Source organism: Suricata suricatta, chromosome 3 (genome assembly GCF_006229205.1).
Source record: "Suricata suricatta isolate VVHF042 chromosome 3, meerkat_22Aug2017_6uvM2_HiC, whole genome shotgun sequence".
Classification (NCBI taxonomy): Eukaryota; Metazoa; Chordata; class Mammalia; order Carnivora; family Herpestidae; genus Suricata; species Suricata suricatta.
The window spans coordinates 174404033-174431830 of record NC_043702.1 but is presented as its reverse complement, the minus strand read 5'-3'; the positions used below and the strand labels follow the sequence as shown (position 1 = coordinate 174431830).

At 53.1% G+C, this 27798-nt stretch overlaps 1 protein-coding gene and 1 long non-coding RNA gene across 5 annotated transcripts in view; one reads left to right on the top strand and one right to left on the bottom strand.

Annotated features, from left to right (window-relative positions):
- DAP3 (death associated protein 3) overlaps positions 1-23352 on the top strand; it is a 29756-nt gene extending 6404 nt beyond the window's left edge. For all 3 annotated transcript variants that reach the window (XM_029936017.1, XM_029936018.1, XM_029936019.1), the window contains exons 2-13: positions 9389-9442; positions 12467-12589; positions 14541-14642; positions 16583-16691; positions 17013-17105; positions 18042-18172; positions 19196-19276; positions 19360-19518; positions 19606-19665; positions 20251-20340; positions 22290-22407; positions 23040-23352. In XM_029936017.1, the coding sequence (XP_029791877.1) occupies positions 9389-9442; positions 12467-12589; positions 14541-14642; positions 16583-16691; positions 17013-17105; positions 18042-18172; positions 19196-19276; positions 19360-19518; positions 19606-19665; positions 20251-20340; positions 22290-22407; positions 23040-23125 (1206 nt within the window). In that variant the 3' untranslated portion in view covers positions 23126-23352. The remainder of the gene's footprint in view (positions 1-9388; positions 9443-12466; positions 12590-14540; positions 14643-16582; positions 16692-17012; positions 17106-18041; positions 18173-19195; positions 19277-19359; positions 19519-19605; positions 19666-20250; positions 20341-22289; positions 22408-23039) is intronic.
- Positions 14366-27798, bottom strand: part of LOC115288585 — a 13694-nt gene continuing 261 nt past the window's right edge. The window contains exons 2-3 of one of the 2 annotated variants that reach the window (XR_003907106.1): positions 26662-26801; positions 14366-15811 (exon numbers count right to left, since the gene is read on the bottom strand). This is a non-coding gene — a long non-coding RNA (uncharacterized LOC115288585). Of the gene's footprint in view, positions 15812-24611; positions 25121-26661; positions 26802-27798 lie in introns of those variants that run through there. The other variant, XR_003907105.1, reaches the window with a different exon arrangement.

Below are 27798 nucleotides of genomic sequence, written 5' to 3'. Positions count from 1 at the left end.
GAAAGTGGAAGTGCCGGTCCAGGGAACACGCGGACGGTACGAAAGCCAAACGGCCATCCTGCCGATGCAGGGGGAGTCTGGGTGTCCAGACGGAGCACCAAGTGCGGCGTGGGGCCCAGAGCGAGGCCCGGACCGGCGTTAGTCCGTGGAGGCTGTGAGCAGGGGAGGAGGCCGTGCCAGGGGAGGAGGCCGAGCAGGGGAAGAGGCCGTGCAGGAGGAGGAGGCCGTGCGGGGGGGAGGAGGCCGAGCAGGGGAGGAGGCTGCGAGCACAGTGGGAAGCCAGCAGCGGCTGGGTGGCGAGGGCTCGGGAACCAGCCTCCCGCGCCGCGGGAAAGCGCGGCGAGAAGCAGCCAGTCCGATGCAGAAGCCGCGGCGAGTCCCCGGATGACTCAGTTGAAAGGATTCACGCAGTGTCCACGGGAACCACCGGATTCCGCGTGTAGACAGAACAGCTCGTACTGGAAGGGGATTCGGCTCCGGCTATGGGGCGAGACCGGGGCGTCCGTGCCTGGTTCCCGGGCTTCAGAGGACAGACTGACTCGTTAGGGGCCGATGCAGCTGGTGACTGTGAGCCGAAGCCGCTGACCATTCCCAAGTCCTGGGGCCCTTGAGGGTGACTGGGGGGCTCAGTCAGCTAAGGGTCGGACTCTTGGTTTCCGCTCAGCACTTGATCTCAGGGTTCCTGAGTTCGAGCCCTTTGTTGACCTCTCCTGGCAGCATGGAGCCCGCGTGGAATTCTCTCTCCCTCTCTCCCTCTCCCCTGCTCACGCCATCTCTGTCTCTCTCAAAAATAAATCAGTCTTTAAAACGTAAAAAAAGAATTCCGCTAAATCTAGTCTGTGCTCTGGAACGAGAACAACAGAGCCTGGGTGACAGCACGTCAGCTGACAACATGGGGGACTGAATGTCTTAAGTCCCCCGTTGAGACCTGCTCAGAGAGGAGGTCTCCTCCCACATACCGCTGCTCATTAAAGATACAGCTTTGTAGTTAGTTCTGCTTGTCTACGGGTTTTGTAAATCGAAACTAAAAATATTACAAATGGTTACCACTCGCAATTTATCTGTATGGCTCAAGGTTTCCAATATTGTGTGTACAGAATAAAAGCTGAATTTCATTTGATGCTGAAATAAGAAACTGCAACTTGTGTTTGTGATTTTTTAAAAAATTACAGTACAGTTAACATACAGCATTACATTAATTTCGCATGTACAATACAGTGATTCAGGAATTCTGTACATTCCTCAGCGTGCATCATGATAAGTAGCCTTTTTTTTTAACATTTATTTTTGAGAGAGAGGGTGAGGTGGGGAGGGACAGAGAGAGGGAGACAGAACGCGAAGCTGGCTCCACATCTTCAACACAGAGCCTGATGCGGGGCTTAACCTACTGAGCCACCCAGGTGCCGCATGATCAGTGGACTCTTAATCCCCTTCACTAGTCTCTCCGGACCCACCCCCCCCACCCCTCCGCTTTGGTGACCACCAGTGTGTTCTCTGTAATTAAGAGTCTGTTTGGGGGGCGCCTGGGTGGCTCAGTCAGTTAGGCCTCTGACTTCGGCTCAGGTCAGATCTCCTGTTCGTGGGTTCGAGCCCCGTGTCAGGCTCTGTGCTGACAGCTAGCTCAGAGCCTGGAGCCTGCTTCTGGTTCTGTGTCTCCTTCTCTCTCTGACCCTCCCCCTCTCATGCTCTATCTCTCTCTGTATCAGAAATAAATAAAACATAAAAAAAAAAAAAGAGTCTGTTTGGGGAGCCTGGGTGGCTCAGTAGGTTGAGCGTCCGGCTTCAGCTCAGGTCATGATCTCACAGTTTGTGGGTTCGAGCCCCACATCGGGCTCTGCTGCAGCTCAGAGCCTAGAGCCTGCTTTGGATTCTGTGTCTCCCTCTCTCTCTGCCCCTCCCCTGCTCGTGCTGTCTCTCTCTCTCAAAAATAAATAAAAAAACATTTTAAAAAGTCTGTTTTGTGGTTTGTCTCTTTTTTCTTTGTTTTGTTCCTTACACATATGAGTGAGATCATGTGGTATTTTTCTCTTACTTCACTTAGCATTGCACCCTCTAGTTCCATCCGTGCTGTTGCAAGTGCTAAGACGTCCTCTTTTTGTGGCTGAGTGATACTCCGTTGTGCATGTATACGACTTCTTTATCCATTCATCCATCAGGCTGCTTCCCTAATGTGGCTGTTGTAAATAATGCTGCAGCAGACATAGGGGTGAGTATTTCTTTTTGAATAGTGTTTTTGTATTCTTCTGCGAAATACCCCTACTGGAATTACTGGATCATATGGTAATTCTGTTCTTTATTTTTTGAGGAACCTCTGCACCGTCTTCCACCGCGGCGGCGCCAGTTGGCATTGCCCCCAGCAGCGGGCAAGGGCTCCTGCCCCTCACGTCCTCAGCAACGCTTGCTGTTTCTTGTGTTTTTGGGTTTTGCCGTTCTGACAGGTGTGACACATTGTGGCTTTGATTTGCATCTCCTTGATGATAAGTGACGCTGAGCTTCTTCTCATGTGGCTCTTGGCGATCGGGAGGTCTTCTTTGGAGAAATGTCTGTTTATGTCTTCTGCCCGTTCTTAATTGGATGATCATTATCGCTGTTATTCTGATATTGAGTTGTAGGAGTTCTTCATATATGTTGGATGCTAACCCTTTATTGGACATGTTACTTACAAATATTTTCTCCCATTCAGTAGGTTGTCAGTTTTGTTGATTGTGTCTTTTGTTGTGCAGAAGGTTTTTATTTTGATGAAGTCCCAATAGTTAAATTTTGCTTTTGTTTCCCTTGCCTTGGGAGACATATCTATGTTCCTATGGCTGATGTTAGAGAAATTATTGCCTGTGCTCTTTTCTAGGATTTTTATATCTCACATTTAGGACTTTCATCCATTTTGAGTTTATTTTTTGTGTATGGTGTGAGAAATTGTTCCATAATTTCTGATTTAGAATCTTATCAAAATTATTTTTAGTTCTTATTGGTTAACTTTATAACTAAATGTTTTAAATTTTATGAAATAAAGATATCTACAAATGAAATACAGGGTTCAGTATTAATAAAATCGACTTGAATATTTTGCTTTGCTAAGATCAGGATCGTCACATAGCTGCACAAATGAATGATTGAGGCCACCAAGAAAGACACAGTGACACGAATGTAGGCTCTTGAGTCCAATAACCACGTCTGCCTCCAAGAGTCTCCATTTTTTAACAGTACCGTGGTTTCCACGTATCACAAAAATCGTGATTTTGCATCTCCCGTAAAGAGGTAAACTGCTTCCCACGCTTCGTATCTGGGTTGGCCTAGAGTGGGCTGCAGCAGAGTGTGAGGGGCCGGTTCTGAGCCAGGTTTGAAGAGGTCCTCAGTGTTTGGCTCTCTTGGACCTTTGCCTCCGCCGTGACAAGTCAGGCCATGCAGCTCCAGGATGAGAGGCCGTGCGAAGCAGAGTCCGCCGGCCCAGCTAGGGCCACCCGTGCCCAGCCGGCCGGGGCAGCCAGACCGGGGCCCCAGCGAGAAGGAACAGGCCTGCAGGTGGGCAGTGACAGCAAGCCCTGTTTTAAGCCACTGAGTCTGCCGTGGTCTCTTGGGCAGCAGCGGCCAGGACACTGCTTCAGAAGGGCGCTGTGGCGGTGAGATGACACAGGCGTGTGGTGACCGCAGTGCCCTGACAATGGCTGACTGGTGCTATGATTTAGTAACAGTTTTATTAAGATTCACAAACCATAAATTTCAGTATCCTTAAAGTAAACAATTGAGTGCATTTTTGGTATATTCACACGGTTGTGTAATCATTACCACTACCTAATTTTTTTTTAATTTTTTTAATGTTTTTATTTTTGAGAGAGAGAGAGAGAGACAGCGTGAGCAGGGCAGGATCAGAGAGAGAGGGAGACACAGAATCTGAAGCAGGCTCCAGGCTCTGAGCTGTCAGCACAGAGCCCGACGCGGGGCTCGAACCCACGAACCGTGAGATCATGACCTGAGCTGAGGTCAGATGCTTAACTGACTGAGCCCCCCAGGCGCCCCCACCACTACCTATTTGTAAAACACTCTTGTCACTCCAAAAAGAAACCCATCAGTAATCACTCTCCGTTCTCCCCTTTCCCAGACCCCGGCAACCACTAATCTAATTTACCGTCTCAATAGATTGACCTGTTGTAAACATTTCTTTTTTTAATTTTTTTTGTGCTTTTCAGTTATTTTTGAGAGACAGAGACAGTGCAGGCAGGGGAGGATCAGAGAGAGGGGGAGGTACAGAATCCGAAGCAGCTCCAGGCTCTGAGCCGTCAGCACAGAGCCTGATGCGGGGCCCGAACCCACAAACCGTGAGACCATGACCTGAGCTGAAGCCGGACACTCAACCCACTGAGCCCCCAGGCGCCTCTGTTGTGAACATTTCTTATGTCGTATGATTGGACTGTAGTATACAGGTGGTCTTTGGTGAGAGAGTTTTCCTTTATTTAAAGATTCATCCATGCTGTAGCATTGGAACTTTAAGAATTTATTTCGCTTACTGAACAAGGTCCATTGTATGGCTCCTGCACCCTGGGTTTATCCATTTGTCGCTTGATGGACATCTGGATTGTTCCCACGTTCTGCCTATTAGGAATAATGCCACTGTGAGCACTTGTGTACAAGTTGTTGTGTGCACGTGGGTTTTCATGGCTCCTGGGTGTATAACTGAATATATGGTAGAATTGCCAGGTCATTCAGTAACTACGTGTTTAATCTTTTCAGGAACCATCCAACTGCTTTCCAAAAATTTTTTTTATGTTTTTTATTTATTTTTGAGAGACAGAGAGAGACAGCAGAGACAGCAGAGAGAGAGCAGGGGAGGATCAGAGAGGGAGACATAGAATCTGAAGACAGGCTCCAGGCTCTGAGCTGTCAGCACAGAGCCTGACATGGGGCTCAAACCCAGGAACCGGGAGATCAGGACCTGAGCCGAAGCTGGACGCTTAACCGACTGAGCCACCAGGCGCCCCCAACTGTTTTCCAAAGTAGCTGGCACCATCTTAGAATCCCACCAGGGCCATATGAGAGTCCAGGCTTTCTACACTCTCCCCACCACTGTTCTGACTGGAGCTATCCGTTGAGTGTAAAGTATATCCCACTATGGTTTTGATTTGCATTTTCCTAATGACGTGTGGTGTTAAACACCTTTTCAAGTGCTTCTTCATCATTGTATCTTCTTGAGAGAAATGTCTGTTTAAATCCTTTGTCTATTTTTGAGTTTGGTTGTCTTTTTGTTGAACTGTAAAGAGTTCTTTACATATTATGGATACAAGTCCTTTATCAGATATGCTTTGCAAATATTTTCTCCCTTTCTGGAGTTCGTCTTTTATGAACTCATGGTATCCTTTGAAGCAGAAATTCTTTACTTTTGATAAAGTCCAAGTATCTATTTTTATTTTTTCACTGAGAAACTATTGCCTGATACAAGGTCACAAAGATTTACTCTTGTTTTCTTTGAAAGAAATTTTTTTAATGTTTATTATTTATTTTTGAGAGAGAGAGAGAGAGACAAAGAGACAGAGCGTGAGCAGCGGAGGGGCAGAGAGAGAGAGGGAGACACACAACCCAAAGCAAGCTCCAGGCTCTGAGCTGTCCACACAGATGCAGGGTACCTGGATGGCTCAGTCAGTTAAGCGTTTGAATCAGGAACCATGAGATCATGACCTGAGCCAATAACCAGAGTCGGATGCTTAACGTCCTGAGCGCCCAGGCAGCCCTGACTTACCATCATTTTCAGTGCACACGTCTGTAATCTCAAACACACTCGCACATTTGTGGGCCCTCACCACCATTCTGGCCCTCAGTCTTTACATCTTGTACCAGCAGTCAAGTTTAATAGGAAATCTGCCCCTTACTTACTTTCCAGTAATAAGCAGTGTGTTTAATTTGTGCTCATGCAAAACATGAGAAAACCTGAAAGAAATCAATACTCAAATTTTTCTGAGCCTGTCTGTTCCGGCGCCCTGATTAGTGTGCGCCTGGAAAGCAGAACTAGCAAGTGCTCCTTCTGCATCCATTTGGCCTGTCGGTAAGATGTTTGCTGCAAACAGGTATTTTAAAAGGCCTGGGAAATGTGGTTTAGTCCAGGTTGTTTGCTTTGAGGTCAAACTTTTGAGATTCCCCGCCCCCTCTTTTAAAGTAACTTCTGTTAATCTTATATGAATCGTGTGTGTGTGTGTGTGTGTGTGTGTGTGTGTGTGTGTGTCTGTGGCCTTTACTTTTAAAAGCAGTGGAGAGGGGCACCTGGGTAGCTCAGTCAGTGGAGCAACCCAACTCCTGATTCAGTAAAGGTCATGCTCTCACGAAGTGGTGAGGTTGAGCCCCGAGTCGGGCTCAGTGCAGCACGCAGAGCCTGCTTGGGCTCCTCTTTCTCTGTCTCTCTCCCCCCCCCAGTAAATAAATAAACTTTTCTTAAAAAGCAGGGGGGCAGGGCGCCTGGGTGGCTCAGTCACTGAAGCGTCCAGCTTCATTCAGTTCAGGTCATGATCGCATGGTTTGTGGGTTTGAGCCCCGCATCAGGCTCTGTGCTGACAGCTAGCTCAAGCCTGGAGCCTGCTTCGGATTCTGTGTCTCCTTCTCTCTGTCTCTCAAAAATAAATAAAAAACATTAGAAACAATTTTTTATTAAGCAGTGGGGAAATATTGGAGGATTTTAAGCTAGACTTCCGTGGAAAAAATGGATTGAAGGAAGTTCATGGCTAGAAGCTGGTAGACCAGTTGTGCTGTGGGTGCAAGACGATGGTATCCTAGTACAGAGCTGGTCCCATTCCTGACCAGCATTTCCTGTTCTGTCTAAATCCTGGTCAGGTAATGGCCCTGATGGCCACAGGCACACCTAGGGTTGGAACTGGCCTCAGGACCATGCTACCTGCTCTCCTCCAAAGCTGCAGCCCGCAGCTGTCCCTTATTAGTGGCTGTCCCGGGACATGTTGGGAAGCTCGCGGAAGCAGGGTGGTGGCACGGGCCACACGTTGTTGGAGTCCCGTTGGGGTCATAAGTAGTTCCGGACGAGAGAAAGTCGAGGCTGAGTGGAGGGCTTGGGGCTGGGCATGAGCTGCTGTGGGCGGTTCGAATTGGCATGGCGGTCAGCGGTCATGGCCGGGGGAGGCGGTGCTGGAGGCTGAGGTAGTTTAGGGGAAGACTGGGAGAGCTGAGGTTAAGAAAATCAAGCTGGTGGGTGCTGGGCGGTGCTGGGCACCACGTGGTGGTCCGTGTCGGGGTGACAGCTGCTGGGCGGCTCTGGTTGCCAAGACCACCCCCAGCTTCTGATTCTCTAGGAGGACTCCGAGGTCGGCAGGGCGTCGCTTCGGCCACGGTGTGTCACGGCGGAAGGACGCCCCGCGGAATGGGCACAGGGCAGGCTGTGGGCAAAGCGGCGCAGGCTCGGTCCCGAGTCCTTTCCCAGTGGAACCCCGCACGTGTGGAATGCTGCCGGCCAGGGACACTCATTGGAGTCTCCGTGCCTGAAACTGGGGCCATGTAGCCTTTATTCGCTTGGCATTGCTGAAATTCCAGACGCCCAGAAGGAAAGCGTGCTGTTTGTAGAGTGTAGAAACCGTGAGCCACACTTACCGTTTCTCGGGGTGCTGGGGACCCTCCTGCGATCCAGGTTCCCTGCCGGCTGCTCACGGGCCAGCAGGCAGGCAGGCCTTTCTGAGGACAGCAGCCCAAGGCCTGGCCTGTATTGGCCCTCTCAGCCCAGTCCCGGCCGCAGGCATGGGCGTGGTGTGGGGCCGTGGGACGCAGGGTTCTGGAGAACCGACGAGGTGCAGGGGACAGAGAGGGCCTCCCCTCCGCCTGCAGCCTAACTGGAACTTCATCTGCAGGCCTGGGTGCCTGCACACGGCCACCGCCCGCTCCCCGGCATCCGCGCACGTGAGATGGACAGTGTTCTCCGACAAGCACATCCGAGGGTCCGAAGACCACGGGAACGTGGGTTAAAATGAAATACCTTTCCCTCCTGTTTCTCCAAGACCGGAAAGATGAGATCTGCCACCTGCTGCAATGATTCAAGGAATTAACGGCTGTCGGCATTTCTCTGATTTCTCAGCCATAGAGCGTGGGTGCATTTTAGGACTCGTTCACATTCACCCAACTCCTTTGGGGAGCAGCTACTGTAAGACCTCTGGTTTTCAAACAGGCCAGAGCCCTGGCACGCAGCAGGTAGAAGGGACCCGGGCAGGAGGGACCGTGCCCGCCTGGCTCGCCCCGGTGTGCTGTGTGCCCGCGGGCATGCGGATCACGTCACACTCTGACGGACGTGAAATTCAAAGGGGTCTGTATCGTCTCTTTCCTGGGAAGCTCCCCCACCGGGTCAGCTTGATCCCAGGGCCTGACGCACAGCAGGGGCCCCGTCGTTGCTGGGCTTCAGAGACTGGACTGTAAGAAGGCGAAAATTATTAGCCAGAAGGAACTGAAGAACTACCTGGAGATTAGATTTAATTATGTCACATTGAGAGTTGCACTGAAGTATCTTAAACATCTTTCAGCTCTCAGGAGATTATGTTATTTTTCTGAGATGTTTCCAGCGTACAGATGAATAAAAAGCAGACCACACCCACAATCCAAAAATAGTAAAACAAAACTCCTGTCCCCGTTAGCTGGCGTTAGAAACGGATCATTCCCACTCACACTGTCCCTCGCAGCCCTTCGCTCCGCCCCTGGTGGCCGTGCCCTGGACGTGCGGACCCTTCGCCTGCCTCTCTTCCAGCGTCACCACGGATGTGTACATTCCCCAGTGAATGAATGAAGTTTTACATTTTTGAGTTAAATTCTATCATGCTGTATAAAATGGTTTTTACAGTGCTACGTTTTGAGGCTCATCTGTGTCGTGCGTGTAACTGCGGTCGCTGTCTGCCGTTCCACAGTGACCCTGCCTCCGTGTACCCGCCCCACTGGCGGTGGGGGTTTTGGCTTTTTATAGTTTTTGATGATACCTACTGTAATGTGAACAGCACTATACGTTTTTCCCAGTGCACATGTGTAAGTCTTTTCTAGAATAAATGCCAAGGAGTAGAGTCCACGGGTCATAGGCTCGTACACTTCCCACTTTATAAGACAAGGCCAAGTTTGTTTTCCAAGATGATTGTATCTGTGCTCCCAGTGACGGTGTGTCCCCAGGGCTGCCCAGCCTCCGTGACACTCTCGTCCTTTCTCCCAGCATGTTGACTGAACGGTAGCTCTCCGTGCTGGTTCCCATGGTCCTTTCCCTGGTGTGTGATGAGGATGAAGATCTTTCCATGGGCTTCCTAGCCATTTGTCTCCTTTCAAAATCATCTTTGTGTCTTCTGCCCTTTTTTTTTTTTTTGGTCAGTTTGCAGGCGTTCTGTACACATTCCAGATACGGACCCTTCAGGCAGGTGACTTTCCCTTTTCGCTGTTTCAGATCGCAGCGACGATGCTGAGCAGGGTGACGAGGCTGACCTCCAGGACCCGGCAGGTGAGTCCTGACCTCGAAGCTGTGCGCGCGGTCCGTGGGCGGCCTTCCTGTGCTAGACGGGGTCAGGGTTTCCAGAAAAGTCTGGAGAATGCCGGCCAGGGCTTCCGTTTACAAGCGAGCACCGCGCCACACGCCTTCCCTCCGCCCGCGACCCCCGCCCGGCGGCCTGCATCCTCGGGGGCGGGTCCCGCTCAGCACCCCAGTTGTGCTCCGGAATTCCCCGTCTTTGGAGAATGAACATTGAAGAAACAGAGATAAATAAGCTTGATTGCAGGTCTTTATTAACTTTTATTGCTAACTGGATTAACGATTATGGTCCCTTAATGAAGCATTAGAAGAGATGAGTTGCTGGGGGGCTCTGTTGGTTGAGCGTCTGACTCTTGATTTCGGCTCAGGTCATGATCTCCCCGTTCATGAGACTGAGCCCCGCGTGTGCTCTGTGCTGGGTGGGGAGGCTGCTTGAGATTCTCTCTCCCCCACTCACACTCTTTCTCTCAATGTAAATAAAATTTATTTCAAAGGCCCCAAAATGGAGTCAATTATAAAAAAAAAACTAAGTTGCTTATTTAGACTTTTAAGCATCTGATAGTTGAATAAAATAGTAAATCTGATTGTGGCTTATTATGGTCAAAAATTCCATTCTGTCTTTCCTTCATTCTTCCATGCACGTGTCCTCCCAGCAGCTGCCGTGGGCCGGGCCGCAGGGTTCTGAGGGGCCTGGGGCGCGCCGGGCGTTCGCCCCGTGCAGGGCACCGCGTTCACTTCTTTTCATCTTGGTGAGCGGCCCCGGAAGCCGGGGTCAGAAAGGCCGAGCCCGCTGCTTCGGGTGGCACGTGCGACGCTGCGGGGCTGGCCCCTGCTGGAGCGCTGTGCTGGGTGGCATCTGCAGCCCGTGCTCCCCGGGAGCTCAGAGCCCAGGAGCTGGGGGCCGGGGCCGGCGGGGCCCCCGGGAGCCCGCCAGCCTGAGTGCTGGCAGCCGCGAGCCGGGCCAGGAGGCCGGTCACCTCCATCTGCTCTTTTAATTGCAGTCGCACCGGGCTGAGGGGCTCCTTTTCCCGGGGGTTTGCGATGGAGCCTGTGCAGGTGAAATGACCCATCATTAGAGAATGAAATGTGGGAGAAGCAGCAAGGCCCAACAGAGGGACGGGCTCTGGCCTCGGCTGCTTCTGTTAAAGTAGAATTTGTTCCCCTCATGGCAGACGACACAGACCCGGGGCCAAACTGCAGGGAGAGGTCAGTGAGAAGAATTTTGTGCTTTTTGTAGGTTGATTCAGTCACCATGATCAGGGGCGCCTGCATGGCTCAGTCGGTTGACCGACCAACTCGATTTCAGCTCGAGTCATGATCCAAGGGCAGCGGGATCGAGCTCCAGGTCAGGCTCAGTGCTGCGTGTGGAGCCTGTTTGGGGTTCTCTCTCTCCCTGTCTGCCCCTCTCCCCTGCTCATGCGTGCTTGCTCTCCCAAAAACCCGACTGCGGCTCTGCTCAGGAACTGCAGGGTGTTCGTTGTGGAGCCGGGCAGAGGTGCGCAGAGCCGGGCGGAGGGGATGGCACACATGGGTGTTTTCCCTACAGACACCTGGGCGATGCCATGGATCCCGTTAGAAGTAAGGAATCCATTTTGCTAGGTTTTAATTTGCTGCAAAAAGCAGCTAACTACAAAATGAAACCCTAGGATTCTTGTAGAAACACCACCACCTTGTGGCCCTGGCGTGTCTTTGATTTTCTGTGTGCCCCTCTCCCCTTGGGGACCTGGTGCTGTGTCTCTGATAGGAGGGAGAGCGGAGCAGGTCCCTGCCAGGGCCTGTCATCCAGGCGGCCGTGCTGGGCGCTCGCTGGCAGCGCAGCAGGACACTGCACGTGTCGTGTGTTCCATTCTGTCCGTGCTCTCACTGCATCCCCACAATGGTCTGCGGGGTGGCGGTCTGACACGTGGGGGTGTCACCCCATAAAAGGTGCCCACTGGGTCCCACCAGCTTTCTGGCTGCATTTTTGCCTCTGAATCTCGTGACGTTGTCTTTCATGTCCCAAAGGTCTATGCTCCCAACTAAATGTTTAACCTGCCCCTGACCAGGAAGTAAGGCTGGTCCCCGCCCACGACCGAATCAGAGTTTGAGCGCCCACGTGGAGGTCACGGCCGCGGGGGCTTCCGCCTGCCGTTCTTGTCGCTTTCCGTGTAGACACCATGCCCCAGCCCTGCAGTGGGTCTTCTTGTCCCTCCAGAAGGCCTCTTGTCCTGAAGCCCAGTTGGGGGGCGGGGTGGGTCTGCAGTCCGCATTTTCTCAGGTCTGTCTCTAAAGTGTCGCCCCCAGGGGCGCCTGGGGGGCTCAGTGGGTTAAGCCTCCAACTTCAGCTCAGGTCAGATCTCACGTTCGTGGGTTCGAGCCTCGTGTCAGGCTCTATGCTGACAGTTGACTGCTCAGAGCCTGGAGCCTGCTTCGGTATCTCCTTCTCTCTCTGCCCTTCCCTCTTTCATGCTCTGTCTCTCTCTGTATCAAAAATAAATAAAACATTAAAAAATAAAATTTGAAGTGTCGTCCCCAACCCGACACTCCTCACTTCAGGGTGGTGTCCGTGTGCAGAGTTGCCAGCAGGGCATCATCTACCCCTCATTACACACATGTAATCAGAGAGGGTGCCAGGGCACAGCCAGCACGGGGAGTGGGCTGACCCCACCCCCCCCCAGGAACGCCGCACTGATCCCCTCCTAACAGAGGCGACTCTGATCACCAGGTGAGTGAGAAGCGGGCAGTCCCGGTCGCTGGCCATGGCCGCGGACGGGGCGCTGCAAGAGCCCCCTGCCCCAGGCCGGCGTGGCCATGCTCCTGCACGATCCCCAGGAGACTTGTCTGCCTCCGTGGGGAACAGAGCCCTGCCCCAGTCCAAGTATGAGTAACAGGACTGGACTTAAGCACTCTTTTGACATAAACCCAAATGTGTGCCCGCTTCCCTGTGTGGACGTGGCTTGGAGTCTCAGGTTTGTAGTAGGCATTAACTCCAGAATATTAAAATGGTTTCTTTTACAGTTGGATCCTGGACGCATTTTGCACACGGGGTCCCGGGCCCCCCAAAGCGTTGCTGCTCACCTGGATGACCAGGCCGCAGATGATGGTCCCAGAGCGGTGTCCCGCACCAGCGAGAAGGACCCGGTGAGTTGCTGGCTCGTCTGTGGATTTTCTTCGAGTCTTACAGTGTGCGTTGCTGTCCTTCACGTGTCAGGAAAGCCGGCAGCCGGAGACCAGGCGGGTCGGCATGTAGCCCGACAGAGCACTCAGGAGTGCCTCTGCCCGGTGCCGGGCTCCGGTGCCCTAACACTCGGGCGAGCCAGGCCACACCTGTTCTCATCGAATCCCAGCCCCAGAGGTCCGCTCGGGCCCAGGCTTCTGCCCGGCAGAAAGCGGGTGCATGGTACATACTTGGCTCGGGGTCGTCGATCTTGCTTATTTATGGTGGGCCGGCAGACTTCCCCGTGCAGACCACTTACTACAGATTCTAGGCTTCTGAGCCAAGGTGGTTACAGCTACTTAGTTCTGCCATAAACGAGGGGGGGGGGGTGGCTGTGTTCCAATAAAACTTTATTTACCAAAATGGGTAGGCAGCCATAGTTTACCAACCCTGGTACGGAGGGTCCTAAGGAAATCAGCGTCCGGGCCCAAGTTCATGTTGTGTTGCAAGTACAGCACCCAGTTCTCCTGTTAGTCTATCTGGTGCTATTTTCCACCTTCCTGAGCGGATTTGCTAGTGTCTGGAGCGGCAGTGGCTTGCTGTGCAGAGCACAGCATGGAAGGCGGTGTCGTCGGCAGAAGCGGGGACCCCAGGAGTGCCCAGGGTTGTCACGGGCCCCACCAGGCCGGCGAGGATTTCTGCTCCCTTCTCCAGACGAGAGCCCCTCGTCAGCGCCATGAGTCACGTGCGGTGGGCTCAAGCATGAAGGGACCTAATAGGTTTTCTTCTCCCTTTCTGCGCCTGACCTGTGCCCGGAGCCTCCCCAGTTTGACAGATGCTGTGCAGTGGGGTGTGTTCATGTCTCTAAGCGTTCACCTCATTGTTTTTTAATTTTTTTTTAACATTTATTTTTTGAGAGACAGTGTGAGCAGAGGAGGGCAGAGAGAGAGGGAGATACAGAATCCGAAGCAGGCTCCAAACTCCAAGCTGTCGGCACAGAGCCGACGCGGGGCTTGAACCCACGAACCATGAGATCATGACCTGACTAAAGTCAGAGGCTTAACCGACTGAGCCCCCAGGCGCTCCTACCTACGTTCAAAGGGTAAAACCAGTTGAATAAGCGAATGAAGTCACTGAAGAGGTTTTTTGAGCTTTCCCTGTAACTGCAGTCTCTTTATCTCAATTCCTCGTGGGTTTCTATGGAAACAGCAGTATGCAGATCATCTTGTCACGTGACTGGAATATCTCTACACCCAGCACAGAAGAATCCAGATGGCAAGGATTGTCTCTTACTCCACTTGTAGGGTTCACGTTGCTGAGCAACTGGCTTCGTCCTGTAGGCTGACAGCTGCTTGAACGCACACCGCGAGTCGAGGCCCGCAGCCAGCGCCGTTTGTCTAAGAAATGACAGGCGGGGCGCCGGGGCTCCGCTGGTTACATATCCACGTCGGCTCAGGTCGTGATCTCACGCGTGGTGGGTTCGAGCCCCGAGTCGGGTTCTGTGCTGACAGCTCAGAGCCTGGAGCTGCTTCTGATTCTGCCGCCTCTCTCTCTCTGCCCTTCCCTGCTCACACTGTCTCTGTTTCTCTCTCAAACACCCAGGGGCACCTGGGTGGTTCAGTTGATCAAGCATCCAACTCTTGATTTTGGCTCAGGTCATGATCTCACAGTTCATGGGTTCAAGCCCCACATCAGGCTCTGCGCTGACAGCACACCGCCTGTTTGGGATTCTGTCTCCCTTCTCTGCCCCTCCCCTGCTTGTGCTCATCCTACCAAAAATAAACATTTAAAAAAATTTTTTTTATTCGAAAGAAAGAAGAAACCTGTTTTCCAGCCCGAGAGATGAAGTTCCCGTAACGGTCTCGCAGGCCCTTTCCACCCCAGTGTTTGTCACTGTCTGTGGCCCCGTGACCCGTTTGCATTTCTGTTTCGCAGGCCCGGCACGGGGAGCAGCACGAGGGTCTGCACTACGACATCCCCCTGCAGGACGTGGGGACCCTGTTCCCCCAGAGCCTGCCTCCTCGATTCTCCATGCAGGTATGGGGGGCGGCGCTCAGAACCCAAGCTGCTGAGGGAGGAGGGTGGGATTAAATGGGTAGGAAACTGTAAAAGATGAAATTTGAATCTAAAACAGATGAATTCAGCTGTTGATTCTCTTTTGTGAATCGTGCCGTTACTTCGTGATTTTATGCCCGTGGTTGTTTGTGGCCGACCGCCGGGAGGCAGGCAGAGGGGCCCGGGTCAGCCTGCCCACTGCTCTCCTCGTGCTACCCACCTAACAGATTTCTAGAACTGGGGGCATTCTAAGCACTATTTATAATGAATTTAACATCTGCCATAGCAGAGCCCTCTGAGAGTGAGTCCCAGGCTCTAGAAAACAGAGTCCTGACTGGAGCTGACCGGAAGCGAGACTTGGATTAGGTGCATCATTGCTCTTTACCCTCCTGGGCGTTTCCGGAAACGCAGTTTCATGGTTAGACCTTCACCCCAAAGGTGTAGCCTTGGGCTGCGTTGTAGACACTGAACGAATTCGCCGGCCTGGCTGCTGCTGCACCTTCGGCCTCAGAAGTGGCTCGTCCGCTTGCTGGCCCCCCGGGGCCGCCAGGGCCTGGGGTCTGGAACTCGGGAGCCAGAGGACCCCAGTGCTTGAGTGCCTTACCCCCCGGGGCTTAGAGGGGACGCCAGTAAGGGAGCTCATCCTAGACCTTACACCAGCCTTGTCCTCAGACCTGTGGGGGTGGGGCAGCACCGGGATGGGTCCCAGAGGGCTGCGGGAGGGAGGGCCCCTCGCTGGCTGCCCCCGCTTGCTCCCAGCCCCAGCCCGGCCTGACCGCAGCGCCCCGCGGGCAGTTACTCACACATTCTTTCCGTCATTCCATCTCCGGGAAGGCCGCCTCCCTCCCCACTGTGGATTCTAGAACTGTCATATTGCCTAATATGGCATTTCTGTTTTAATATCTGTATCATGTTTTTGAAAGTTTCGCTTTCCATTTTAAGTTCGAACTTGCCTGTCAAGTCCTTCTCCAGCCCGGCTGTGTGGTTAGGATTTCTTCAGAGCACATCCACACAGTTTTAACCCTTACCTGGTGCACTTGTGAGCAGTGCTTGTCAGACACTTGTTCTTGTCAGTAGAGTTATTCAGTACTTTATATGCACAGCGCGGCCACACGTATCTGTGCTTCCTAGGTTTTTCCACCCAAGTCTTCCTGGGGACGAGAGACAAGAAAGGACGGAACTTTCTGTCAGTTCTCAGGCGTGTCTGTGTTCCAGTGTGTCCATCGTTGGCTGGGGGGCAGCTGGTCACACCTGCTCCTCAGTTGTCACGAATATATTTCTAGACAAATGGCCAGATGGTTCTAGTAATAAGAATTAGCTAAAAATAGATTTAAAACGATTAACATCTAGGAGCACCTGTGTGGCTCAGTTGAGCATCTGACTTTGGTTCAGGTCACGATCTCACAGTTCAAGAGGTCAAGCCCCACGTCGGGCTCTGTGCTGACAGCTCAGAGCCTGGAGCTGCTTTGGATTCTGTGTCCCCTCCCTTTCTCTGCCCCTCCCCCACTTGCACGGGTTCTCTCTCTCTCTCAAATATAAACATAAATAAACAAAACACTTAATGTTTATTCGATACTTACCATGTGTCCAATAACTGTTAAGGATTTTACATTCTTGTAATACTCATATTAATCCGAATTGGTAAACATTCCATGTTACAAGAGGTCTATAGATTATCTGTAAATTTCAACTAACCATGTAGTATCTCTGCTTCATTAACAGAAATAACCAAAAGGTGACTTGTGTTAGTTGGTGTGGGACAGTGTGTCTCAGATTTTAGCTAACTTACATGGATAGATTTTCAAATTCAATACCAGCCAAACGTCTCCGCAGTGCATAAAGGGAAGGCAGGTGCCCAGGTGCCCTGGCTGCTGCCTCCGGCTCAGTGGGCCCCGCCCTCGCTCCCTGTCCTCGTCTGGTAGGTGAAAACGTTCGGCGAGGCCTGTCTGATGGTGAGGAAGCCGGCCCTGGAGCTCCTGCACTATCTGAAAAACACCGATTTTGCCCACCCTGCCGTGCGGTATGTTCTCTGTATCCTTTCCGGCCTGCTCGAGCTGCCCTGGGCCGGCGGGGGGGGGGGGACGACACATCTCAGTGTCGCCCCGGGGAAGCCTCTGGGGGCACCTGGGGGCTCAGTCAGGTGAGTGTCAGACTTCGGATCAGGTCATGATCTGACCAACAGTGGGTTTGAGCCCCGTGTCGAGCTCTGTGCTGACAACTCAGAGCCTGGAGCCTGCTTCCGATTCTGTCTCTCTCTGCCCCTCCCCCGCTCATGCTCTGTCTCTCAAAAATGCTATTTGTTGACAGAAGTGTCCTTTCCAGTGACATTTTCCTTAACCCCAGGTGCTTTAGATGGGGAGAAGGGGACAGGAAAAACCCTCAGTCTTTGCCACGTGATTCATTTCTGTGCAAAGCAGGACTGGCTCATCCTGCACGTTCCGGACGGTAAGGGCTTCCGCGCCTCGCTGTCCAGGTGCCGGGCCGGGTGTGGGGGCCTTGGGAGCTCCGGGGAGGCCGCTCCTCCGACGTAGGCCAGTGCAAGCTGGCCGCATCGAGTGTGAGGTGAGGGCTGCATGGTGGCACCGAGCGAGCATAAGGTGAGGGCAGTGCAGCAGCAGCAAGTTCTGCGGAAGCTTCCAGAGCCTCCTGACAGTAAGAACAGAGCACGTTGGCCTGGTGTCCTCGTGGTGACACAGCGCCCAGGAGCAGGAGCTCCCAGTGCGGGGCCAGCGAGCAGTTCTGAGCCCCGGGGCGCCTCTGTTGTGCTGTCCAAAGGCGGTCCAGGTCAGCACGGGTCTCAGAACTCTCCTCCTTTGCGCGTACCCCTCGTTTGTTCAGCTTCGTGTGCGCAGCCGCATTTTCTTGACTCCCTTTACGACCTGCCAGGACGCTACGGTCGCCTTTCATCTGCGTGGTGCACCTCGTGTCCTGACTGTAACGAGGTCTGCGCTCACGTGAGCCAGCCCCAAAATGACCCTGTGCAGCAAGGGGACCTTAAGAAATAAGCAGTGGATTCTTGACCAACAAGGTTTAAACTGTGCGGGTCCACGTCCACGCAGGTTTCCTAGAGTTTGTAGCGTCCTGTAGCTGTATTCTCTCTCCTTACAATGCTTTTGTTCACGTTTTCTTTTCTCCAGCTTATTTGACTGTGAGAATACAGTAGGCAACACATACAGCATCCAGAATGTTTGTTAACCGACTCTTGTGTTATCAGTAAGGCGTCTGGTCTGCAGGCGGGCGGTTAAGTCTTGGGGCCGGAAGTGGCAGGCGGCCAGCTGTGCCCGGGAAGGCAGAGCCGCTTCCGTGGCCGAGAGCAGCAGAGAGGACTCAGCTGAACGCACTCAGCTCCTCCCTGCTCTGTCCACGTGTGTCTGTCTCCAGCTCACCTCTGGGTGAAGAACTGCAGGGGGCTCCTGCCCTCGGCCTACGACAGGACGCGCCTGGACCAGCCCGCGGAGGCCTCGGCCTGGCTGAAGAATTTCAAAACCACCAATGAGCGTTTCTTGAGTCAGGTGACTGGACTCCCAGAAGCTTGATGCTGGACAGTCTCTTTTCTTTTTCAGTTTACTTCCTTGAGCAGTGGGGGGAGGGGGAGAGAGGGAGGGAGGGAGGGAGGGAAGGAGGGGGAGAGAGAGAGAGAGAGAGAGAGAGAGAGAGAGAGAGAGAGAGAGAGAGAGAGAGAGAGAGAGAATCCAAAGCAGCTCTAGGCTCTGAGCTGTCCACACAGCCCTATGTGGGGCTCGAACCCCTCAACCATGAGGTCATGAGCTGGGCCAAGGCTGGACACTTCACCGGCTGAGCCCCCCAGGCGCCCCACTGCTGGACGGGCCGCCGGGCCGCCCTGTGCTCCTTCCGCACGTCCTGCTGGCGGCCAGCGCGCAGCCTGGCGCCTGCTCACCCGCGCGAAGCGGAGATGCGCCTCAGCTGCTGTGCGGGCGGCGGTGCGGTCCGGCCGGAGTCGCGGACTCTTCCAAAGTCACAGCCTCACATCTTCTGAAGCACATTTTCAGCTACATAATCTTCTCCAGATGAGGTCTTTCTTGAAACCGGAAATGTGCTGGTAAAATCGTTCTTTGCTCTAGTGATTCTTGGATCCAGTCTCTAGGCCGAGAGCCGTCAACTCTGGGTATAAATCTCTCTCCGAGGAGCTTGCTACCAATGTGGATGCCAAGACCTCATCCCAGAGCTTCTCAGTCCGAATCCCTTGCAGGTTTTGGTTTTAAGCTTTAGGCAGAAAAGGGCTAGAAAGGATTCCCTTCACTCCTGAAGTCTCTCACAGGGCTTAAAATCTAGGGCTGCCTAGGTGGCTCGGTTGGCTAAGCCTCCAACTCTTGATCTCAGCTCAGGCCTTGATCTCAGAGTACTGAGTTCAAGCCCTGTGCTGGGCATGGTGCCTTCTTTAAAAAAAAAAAAAGAAAAGAAAAGAAAAATAGATTAAGACAAACTATGGGCACCCTTCCCCTCCCACCTTCTCAGCTACAGATGGGTTCATCTTTAGGCCAAGTAGCCTTTTTCTGGTTTTTGTTTGTTTTTAGATAAAAGTCCAAGGGCAATACGTCTGGAACAAGCGAGAGAGCACGGAGAGGGGCCGTCCCTTGGGGGAGGTGGTGGAGCAGGTATGAGAACGGAGGGTGCTGGTGTCCTCTGTCCCCGCCCGGAGGCCCCTTCTGGGACCGCCAGCCCCACCTCTCCCCTGCAGGGCCTCACGCGGGCCAAGAGCGCCACGGACGCGGTCGGGGTGGTTCTCAAAGAGCTCAAGGGGCAGAGCCGCGCCGGTGGGTTCCGCCTCCTGGTGGCCGTGGATGGAGTCAACGCGCTCTGGGGAAGGACCACGCTGAGAAGAGAAGATAAGAGCCTGGTAGGAACACTGGCGGGGTGGGTGGTTCCGGAGCGGCGGGGCCCGTGGTCGCTGGTCCCGGACTGACCTGGCCCCTCCGACCGGCAGGTGGCCGCCGAGGAGCTGGCGCTCGTGCACAACCTGAGGAAGATGGTGAGGAATGACTGGGTGAGTGCGCCGGGCCCGAGAGCTTCCGGTCTCCCGCCGGCTGCGCAGGACGGTCTTGTGTCTTCCTTGATTCCCGCAGAGGTGCCAGAGTTCAAAATCTGGATATTTGGCTTCTGATCTTGGCGTTCGCCTGGGGAAGAGCCGTTGTACTGAAATCTTGGCGTACTTCTACTCTGCAGTTGTTGAGAGTTTGGATCTTACTGACTTCAGAAATGATTCTGATAAATTTAAGATCATGTAGCAGTTTGCTGGCAGAACCAAATCAGGACTGATGACCTACTAAGTTGCCGTGTAACTACAGTAAAAATCTACGGAGGATTCAATGCCCTTCTCTGGGGCGCCTGGGCGGCTCAGTTGTTGAAGCGTCTGACTCCTGATTGCAGCTCAGGCCGTGTCTCACACGGTTCACGGCACTGAGCACTGAGCTGGGCTCAGCATGGGGTGCAGAGCCTGCTGGGACCCGCCCTCGCCCTCCCCCCCACCATGCATGCCCACTCTAATTAAATAAGCTTAACAAAATAAATAAAATGGATTTTTCTATCTTTTGCACTTTTTTCTAATTCAGCTTTTTATTCTTCCTTTCAGCACGGAGGTGCCATCGCGTTGACCTTGAGCCAGACTGGGTCCCTTTTCAAGCCACGGAAGGCCTATCTTCCCCAGGAGCTTCTGGGAAAGGTACAATCATTAGAAAACCCGGTTCCCCTTAGATAGTCACGTTGTATAAAGATCTCTCTGTTTTTTCCTTTTGGACATAATTACAGACTTGGAGAGCAGCCATATTCCTGTATGACTTCACCCAGATTCCTAAACGTTAACACTTGACCATATTTGTTTCCTTCTTCTCCATTTTCCCCGAGTTATATGACAGTAACCTGAGACAACAAGGCCTCTTTTTTCCTAAAATCAGAGACATTCTGAATACAGAACCACGGCACGGTCATCAAAACCAGGAAACTGGCCTGGACGGAACACTGCTCCCTAACCACCCCACATCCTTCACAGAGAGTCCCGGGTCATGACTGTCTTGTCTCCGTGGGCCCCTCCACGGGGGGACACTGCTGGCGACTGTTTGGATCTTGGATCTGTGTGGTGGAAGAGTGCTTGCCTTCGGCTCGGCTGCCGGCGTCTCCTGACGGCGTGTGACGGCAGACACGGTGCTGGGTCTGGCAGCCAGCACCCGGAGGCGCCTGCAGGGCCCAGTTCCCCCGGGGGCTTCAGGGGTGACGGTGGACACTTGGCTGAGGTGCTAGTACAGTGACTGTTTTCCTTCTGTGACGAGTACGCACGAATACGGGGACATCTACCTCGAGGCTAGGGAGATGCCGTTAGTCCTCAAGGCTTCCCTTCCCGGTCTGAGCATCTGTTTGTGGTTCTCCCTAAAGTCAGTGGAGATATTTGCAAAATGGTATTTTCTAGCCCTTTCGAGTCTTCTGCATGGACCCCTTGGCTTTCGGCTTCCTGACACATGCAGACTTTCCAGCCTGCCTTCTTTCTTTCAGTGTGGACGTGTAGACTCCTCTTTAATGAGCTCCAAAACTCTACTGTCATTATTGACTTTGGTGCTTGATCTGTCCCAGATCTGGCCTGTCTTCTGTGTCCTCTGCCCATGGCCCGTCCTAGCTTGTTTCTCCGGGCAGCGCTGATTCATGTTCGAGAACGGTATTTACGTGCCACAGCCCGGAAGGTGCCTGGCGGGCGGGGTGCCGGAGCTTGCAACGCAATCTCAGGGTCGTGAGTTCAAGCCCAACGTTGTGTGTTGAGTCTGCTCCACGCAAAGTGTTTAAAATATGCTCCTTTAGGAGGTAGGACCGACGCCCCACCTCGAGCGAGGACTTAATTTTAGGTACCAGGACCTGAGTGCCAGTTGTGCTCATGGCTACTGGGGCATCACGTCCAGGCCTTCCGGAGAAGTCTGAAAGTAGACACACACACACACACACGTACGTGTATGTCCTGTGTGCACGTGTGTCCGTATTGTACACATCCACACTGGTCTATATCCGTTTCTGTATCTGTTAGAAAACGGTGCGTTCCTATGGATACGGGCTAGCGTCCCAGCGTCCCCGCCCCCTTCCCACCTCCGGATCCCTCACCTCCAGCAGCAGGAAGGCTGCTCCCGGCACCCTCAGTGTTTCCGGGTAGCGCAGTGAGCGGTCACAGCCAGCTGCAGGCGCACCACCACTTGGCCCTGACTCGAGGAGAACGAGGCTGCGGCCGCCGGGCCCCCGGGCCGTGGTGGTGCTTCCCTCCTCCCGTCACTGTTCGGTCTGAAATCGGAAATCCAGTTTGACCCATTCATTCCAGCTCATGGTCCAGTTAATGCGTCCTTTTCCACATCCTTATTTTGTTTCCTATTTGAATTTATGAACTGTCAAAATGGTTGCTGACTACTGAAGTCAAGACTGTAAAAACCAAATATTTAAACGTGTGTAAACTCCCGCTCAGAAGCCTCGTGTCTTCTGCACCCGGCCGGGCGGCGGGAGGAGCCAGGCGGAGTGGAGCCCGTGAGGCGGGGCGGCAGACTCCCCCTCCACGGGTTCGAGTCCAGGTGACCTCCGCCAGCTTCACGTAGCGGACATGTGTCACGCAGTGGACACTGTGTCTTTATCCTTTTCCTCCTCCAGGAAGGATTCGACGCCTTGGATCCTTTTGTTCCCATCCTGGTTTCCAACTACAGCCCAAAGGAGTTTGAAAGTTGTGTCCAGTATTACCTGGAGAGCAGTTGGCTTCAGCATGAGAAAGGTCGGTAATTCGCGGGGTTTATGTTCACAGAGTCCCGCTGAGCCACAGCCATGATCCCTTCCTCCCTCGACAGCAGCCCGTAGTCTGTATTCATCTTTTCCCCTTCATCCTGACTCCTCTCTGGCTCGGGGGTGTCGGGGGCGGTGGGGGCGGAAGGTTAAGGTTTAACTTCCAGAAGACAGGACGTCTTTCCCCAGATTCTCACGCTAGTGCGGAATCAGGTGCTCACGGAACGAGGCAGCCAGGCCAAGGCCAGCTGTGCGCGTGCGTGCGGCTGGCAGCACCGCCGCTGCTCGGTTCGGCCTCGCCCTGCGCTCTGGGTGCGGGAAGGGGAGAGGGTGGCCGGTCCGAGGGAGCGGAGGGAGCCGGGCGGGTGGCTTCCCCAGAGCAGCTTCCTCCCCCCGGGGGCGGGCCGGGAGGCACGGGCCCGAGCGCGTCCTCGGGGGCTGGCAGGTTTGGCGAAGAGCCGGAGGCCGGGTCGCAGGACTGGGGACAGAAAGCTGGTGGTTCGCTGGTGGAAGCGCTCCAGGAACAAGGCCTCTCGAGATCTCACGTAGCCGGTGACGACTGTCGCAGGAGAGAACCTGGGCCGTGCGTGTCTGACCCCCTTCCTCTGCCCCCCCTCCCCCCAGCTCATACAGAAGACGGGAAAAAGCAGCTTCTGTTCCTGAGCGACGCAAACCCCGGGCAGCTGGAGCGCCTGTGTGCCCACCTTTGAGCCTCGGCCACAGGGCGCATGGACGACAGCGGACGTTTCCTTTCACGGACCCCTGTCGCGTGGGGGCCACACGGCCTGGGCAGGACTGTGGTCCGCTCCCTGCTGGCCACCCTGTGAGTGACCGTGTGGCGGGAAGACATCCTCTTGTTCTGGAAACCTGTAGAGGGTGATTCTCCCATTTCAGAGAATTATGGATCCGTCCTTAAAAATAAATTACCTTTCTTAAAGTCTTGTGTCAGGTTTATAAGGTGGAATCAGCCTTCCATTGGCCAAATTGAATTTCTCTGAATTCTGCTAGTTAGGCGTCTGACAAGACTAGATCCTACTGAAATTTCCAGGCGTCCTATTTTCCAGACTTGACTTGGCTCAGGAGAGGATGATCCACACCACGGACCTACACAGCCACCCCCAGGGGACTGGAGGACTCCGCCTCGTGCACAGCTCTCTGCCCCGCCCACGCTGGCGGTCTGGGAAGTTCAAGCCCCAGCTGCCACTTCCCGGTGGACTTGGGGCCGGGCCGCCGACTCCGCTCTCCGGAGTCCCGGGGCCTGGGGGGGGCGGGGGCGGGGGCGGGGAGGCAGAGGCACACATGCTCGGCTGCTCCCTTTTCGGTCTCAGCTTTGCTGACGATGCCGTCTTTGCGGGAGACGGTCTCCCTGGAGAGCTGGACCTCCCTCTCCAGGACCCCGAGTCGGCAGCAGAGCCTCACCCCACCCGGCCTCGGTCCGCGCAGCCACACTCCTGGGCACGTGCCCTGCAGGCCACCGGAAGGGTCCCAAGCCCCCTGACAAACCCCTTTAGTGTGGCTCTGCCCGCCGAACCCTGAGTGACGCCCCCCACCAGGGACAGTCAAGGCCACATCTGTCCAGGCCACAGCTCAAAGCCCTCCCCTCTGCATCCTCTCCGCCCTGCTGCCACCTCAGTCATGTCCCCTCTGTGCCAGCCTGCTCTCCACCCCCACCCCTGCCTCCTCTCTCCCGCGGCCGGGGTCACGCAGCGCCCTCAGTCCGCCTCTGCTCCCGCGGTGCCCCTGTGTGCGTCCCCCAGTCCAGGCTGCAGAGGAACGTATCTCCAGGGACCCGGCCTCCTTCCTCCCGTTCCCGTTCTCCAGAAGCACCTTCTGTTACCAAACCCCAGGCGTAAAACACTATACAGAAATTAGGCTTTTGGGGCGCCTGGGGGGCTCAGTTGGTTAATTTTGGCTCAGGTCATGATCTCACAGTCAGTGGGTTCAAGCCCCGGGTCTGGGCTCTGTGCTGACAGTGCAGAGCCGGCTTGGGATTCTCTGCCCCTTTCTGCAAAGCAAATAAATTCAACTTTTGAAAAAAAATATGTTTTTTAAGACTTTATTTTTTTTAAGTTTTTACGTTTTTAATATTTATTTTGAGAGAATCCCAGAAACGTTCTGCATTGTCAGCACAGAACCCAACATGGGACTCGAACACACAAACTGCAGGATCATGACCTGAGCTGAAGGTGGACACTTAACCAACCAAGCCACCCAAGTGCCCCTAAAGATTTTATTTTTAATAAACTCTAGACCCAGTGTGGGGTTCAACTCCCAACCGCAGTGTCCAGAGTCCCACGCTCCAGCGACGGGGCCGCCACACTGCCGTAAACCCCAGCCCCTGGCCTGTGCCACTGAGGACGGCAGCTAGAGCCTGGGAACGGGAGAGGCGGGGACCTGCAGACAGGCGGCCCGGTCCCGCACCCGCCTCGACCACGGGGGGCCCCCGCCGCACGGGAGCAGGGGTCCTGCTGAAGAGTTTCCGTCCGTCCCTGTCATCTGCTAAATGTGGACTTCATTGTTTTCCAAGTCCTCTGTCACGCGCTGCCCTGTCCGGTCCTTCTACTACAGACTCGCTCCTCACGCAAAGCCTGCCGCACAGTCGTCTCTCAGGGTTTCTCTTAACCACTCAATTGCACTGAATCCAGATGGGAAGGAAGTAAAACTGTCCTAAATTCCAGATGACGTAACCTTAAGACTCTGGACACCTACGGGGCACGATACAAGATGAATATACAAAAACCAGTTGTGTGTGTCTGTTCTGGCAATGAAATTTGCAAAACTGAAATTAAGAAAGTAAATTCAAAAGAGCAGGAATAAAAAGCATCGGCAACTTTAACAAAAGCACTGCAGAATTATACACCAAAACCTGTAAATTACCACTGAAGAAAATTAAAAAGGACCTAACTTGATGGGAAGATGGTCCAGGGTCACAGGCCCGAAACCTCCCTGGTGTCAATTCCCCCGGGCTTCCCGTGAAGCACAATGCAATCAGTATCAAAACTTCAGCAGGCTTTTGCAAAAATTGGCAACTGACTAAAGTTCACACAGAAAAAAAAAAAAACTGGAGTCAAAATGATTTTTTAAATAAGCGAACTGGGAGGCCTTACAATTCTTTTCAAAACATCATCTAAAGCCGCGGTAACAGGACAGCATGGTCCCGGGACAGCCCCAGCAACACTGAGCCCAGAGAGAAACCGCGTGTCCATGGTCCACTGACATTCAACGAAGATGTGAGAGCAATGTGTTGAGGAACAAATCATAAATCGTGCTGGGACAGCTGGTTATGGGCGGGCAAAAACGCGGACTTGGACCAGGGCTTTACACAGACACTCAAAGCGCGTCAGGGGCTCAGCGTCAGCCTGGGGGGCTCCGCCAGCGAAGTGTCGAACTTCAGCTCGGGTTATGATCATGCAGTTTATGACTTCGAGTCCTGCATCAGGCTCTGTGCTGACTGCTCCGAGCCTACTTCAGATTTTGTGTTTCCCCCGTTTTTTTTAATGTTTTATTTATTTTTTGAGAGAAAGAAACACAGAGTGTGAGCAGGGGAGGGTCAGAGAGAGAGAGAAAAACACAATCCGAAGCAGGCTCCAGGCTCGGAGCTGTCAGCACAGAGCCTGACGTGGGGCTCGAATCCACGATCTGTGAGATCATGACCTGAGCTGAAGCTGGACACTTAACCGACTGAGCCCCCCAGGCGCCCCCCCTTCTCTACTCCCCCCCTTGCCCTCTGTGTCTCCCTCTCTGCCCCTACCCCACTCCTACTCTCAAAAATAAAACTTAAAAAACGACTTTTTAAGATCATAAATAAAAGAGAACAAAATCTTCATGATCTCCTATTGGGCAAAAATAACACCAAAAATATGTGGTCCATAGAGAAAACATTGATAAACTAGACTTTGTGAAATTAAAAAATGTTTACTCTAAAAAAGATCCCATTAATGAAAAACAGGGGCACCTGGGTGGCTCCAGTGTTAAGGTTAAGCGTCCAACTGCAGCTCAGGTCATGATCTCACAGTTTGAGAGTTCAAGCCCCGCACTGGGCTATTTACTTGTGTCACCATTTGAAAGGAAACTGCAGACAAGTCTTTTATCACATTTCTCCTATGAATAGGATACTTTCCTGTATAACCAAAATACCGCTGTCACACCATCGTCTATTCTCTATGCTCTTCTTAAATTACATCTTCATCCCCCCCCACCCCACCACCGCCCTTGCCAAGCCTGGTTCCAATCAATGTTCACATACGTTAACAGTGAAACATCTCTTCAGTGTCCTGGCATCTTCAGCAGCGCCTCTGGGGTTGTGGGGTGGTGTGATTCGACTTTGTTGAACACACCAAGCCAGTTGTGCGGACTGCCCCACGTTCCGGACTCGTCTAACTGTTCCTGCAGATACAGGTTAAAGGCTTTCACAAACACAGTAGATGCGTGACAGGTTCTACTGGCCACACATCACATCAACTCAGTTTCATTACTGTGACGCTAGATTTGATCACTTGGTTAATTTTAACATCCATCATTGTAAAAGTATGTTTTCTCAATGTAATTAACAGCATAAATTTACCTGTGGAGTGTTACTTTGTAATCCTGAAACCTTCCCATTTACCAACAAATTATCACCAAAAAGTTTTAATATCCATTGATGATCTTCATCTGAATAAAGTCTTAAGTTGACACCTGCCATCTAAACCCAAATTCTACCATTACATCTTCACTAGTGGCTGTTCTGTCACCCCGAACACTCTCCCCTCCCTTTTTTAAAAAGTTTCCTTGCAGACACTTTTGAAAACATGGTGTTTGCCTCGTGAACCTGGAACAGACCAACAGAACAGGGTCAAGAGCTCAAAATATAGCATAAAAAGCATTGATAATATTTGAAAACTTCCATAAATATGACTGTTTCACAAAGCAAAACAAACAAAACACTAAAAACTTCTAATAACTTCCCTTGAGGCAGTCAGAAAGCTACCAGTGGCAGTAAATACTTTCAACAACATTACTGACAAACAGGTCGTATCCCGAAAAAAGGACTTGCTCCCACAGATCAATAAGACAACCCAAAAGAGACAGGGGCAAGAAACTTGAACTTGCAGTTCACAAAAATGAATCCCCAAGTGGCGGATACGGAAAAGTGCCCTCAGCCTCGTTAGCAATTAAACCCAGCGATTAGAACTACAATTTGTAAAGGTTTATGGTGCAATAACTGACAACTCTCCCGACACTGCAGGCGGAGGCTAACGCTGGTAAAGACCTTGAGAAGACAGGTTTGTGCTATTTATTACCAAGCTCCAGCACAGCCATCCCTCGGCCCCGCGCGTCCGCGCCAGGTGCGCGTCCACGCCGGGTGCGCGCCCCGCGGAGGCGCGCGCAGCCGCACGGGCAC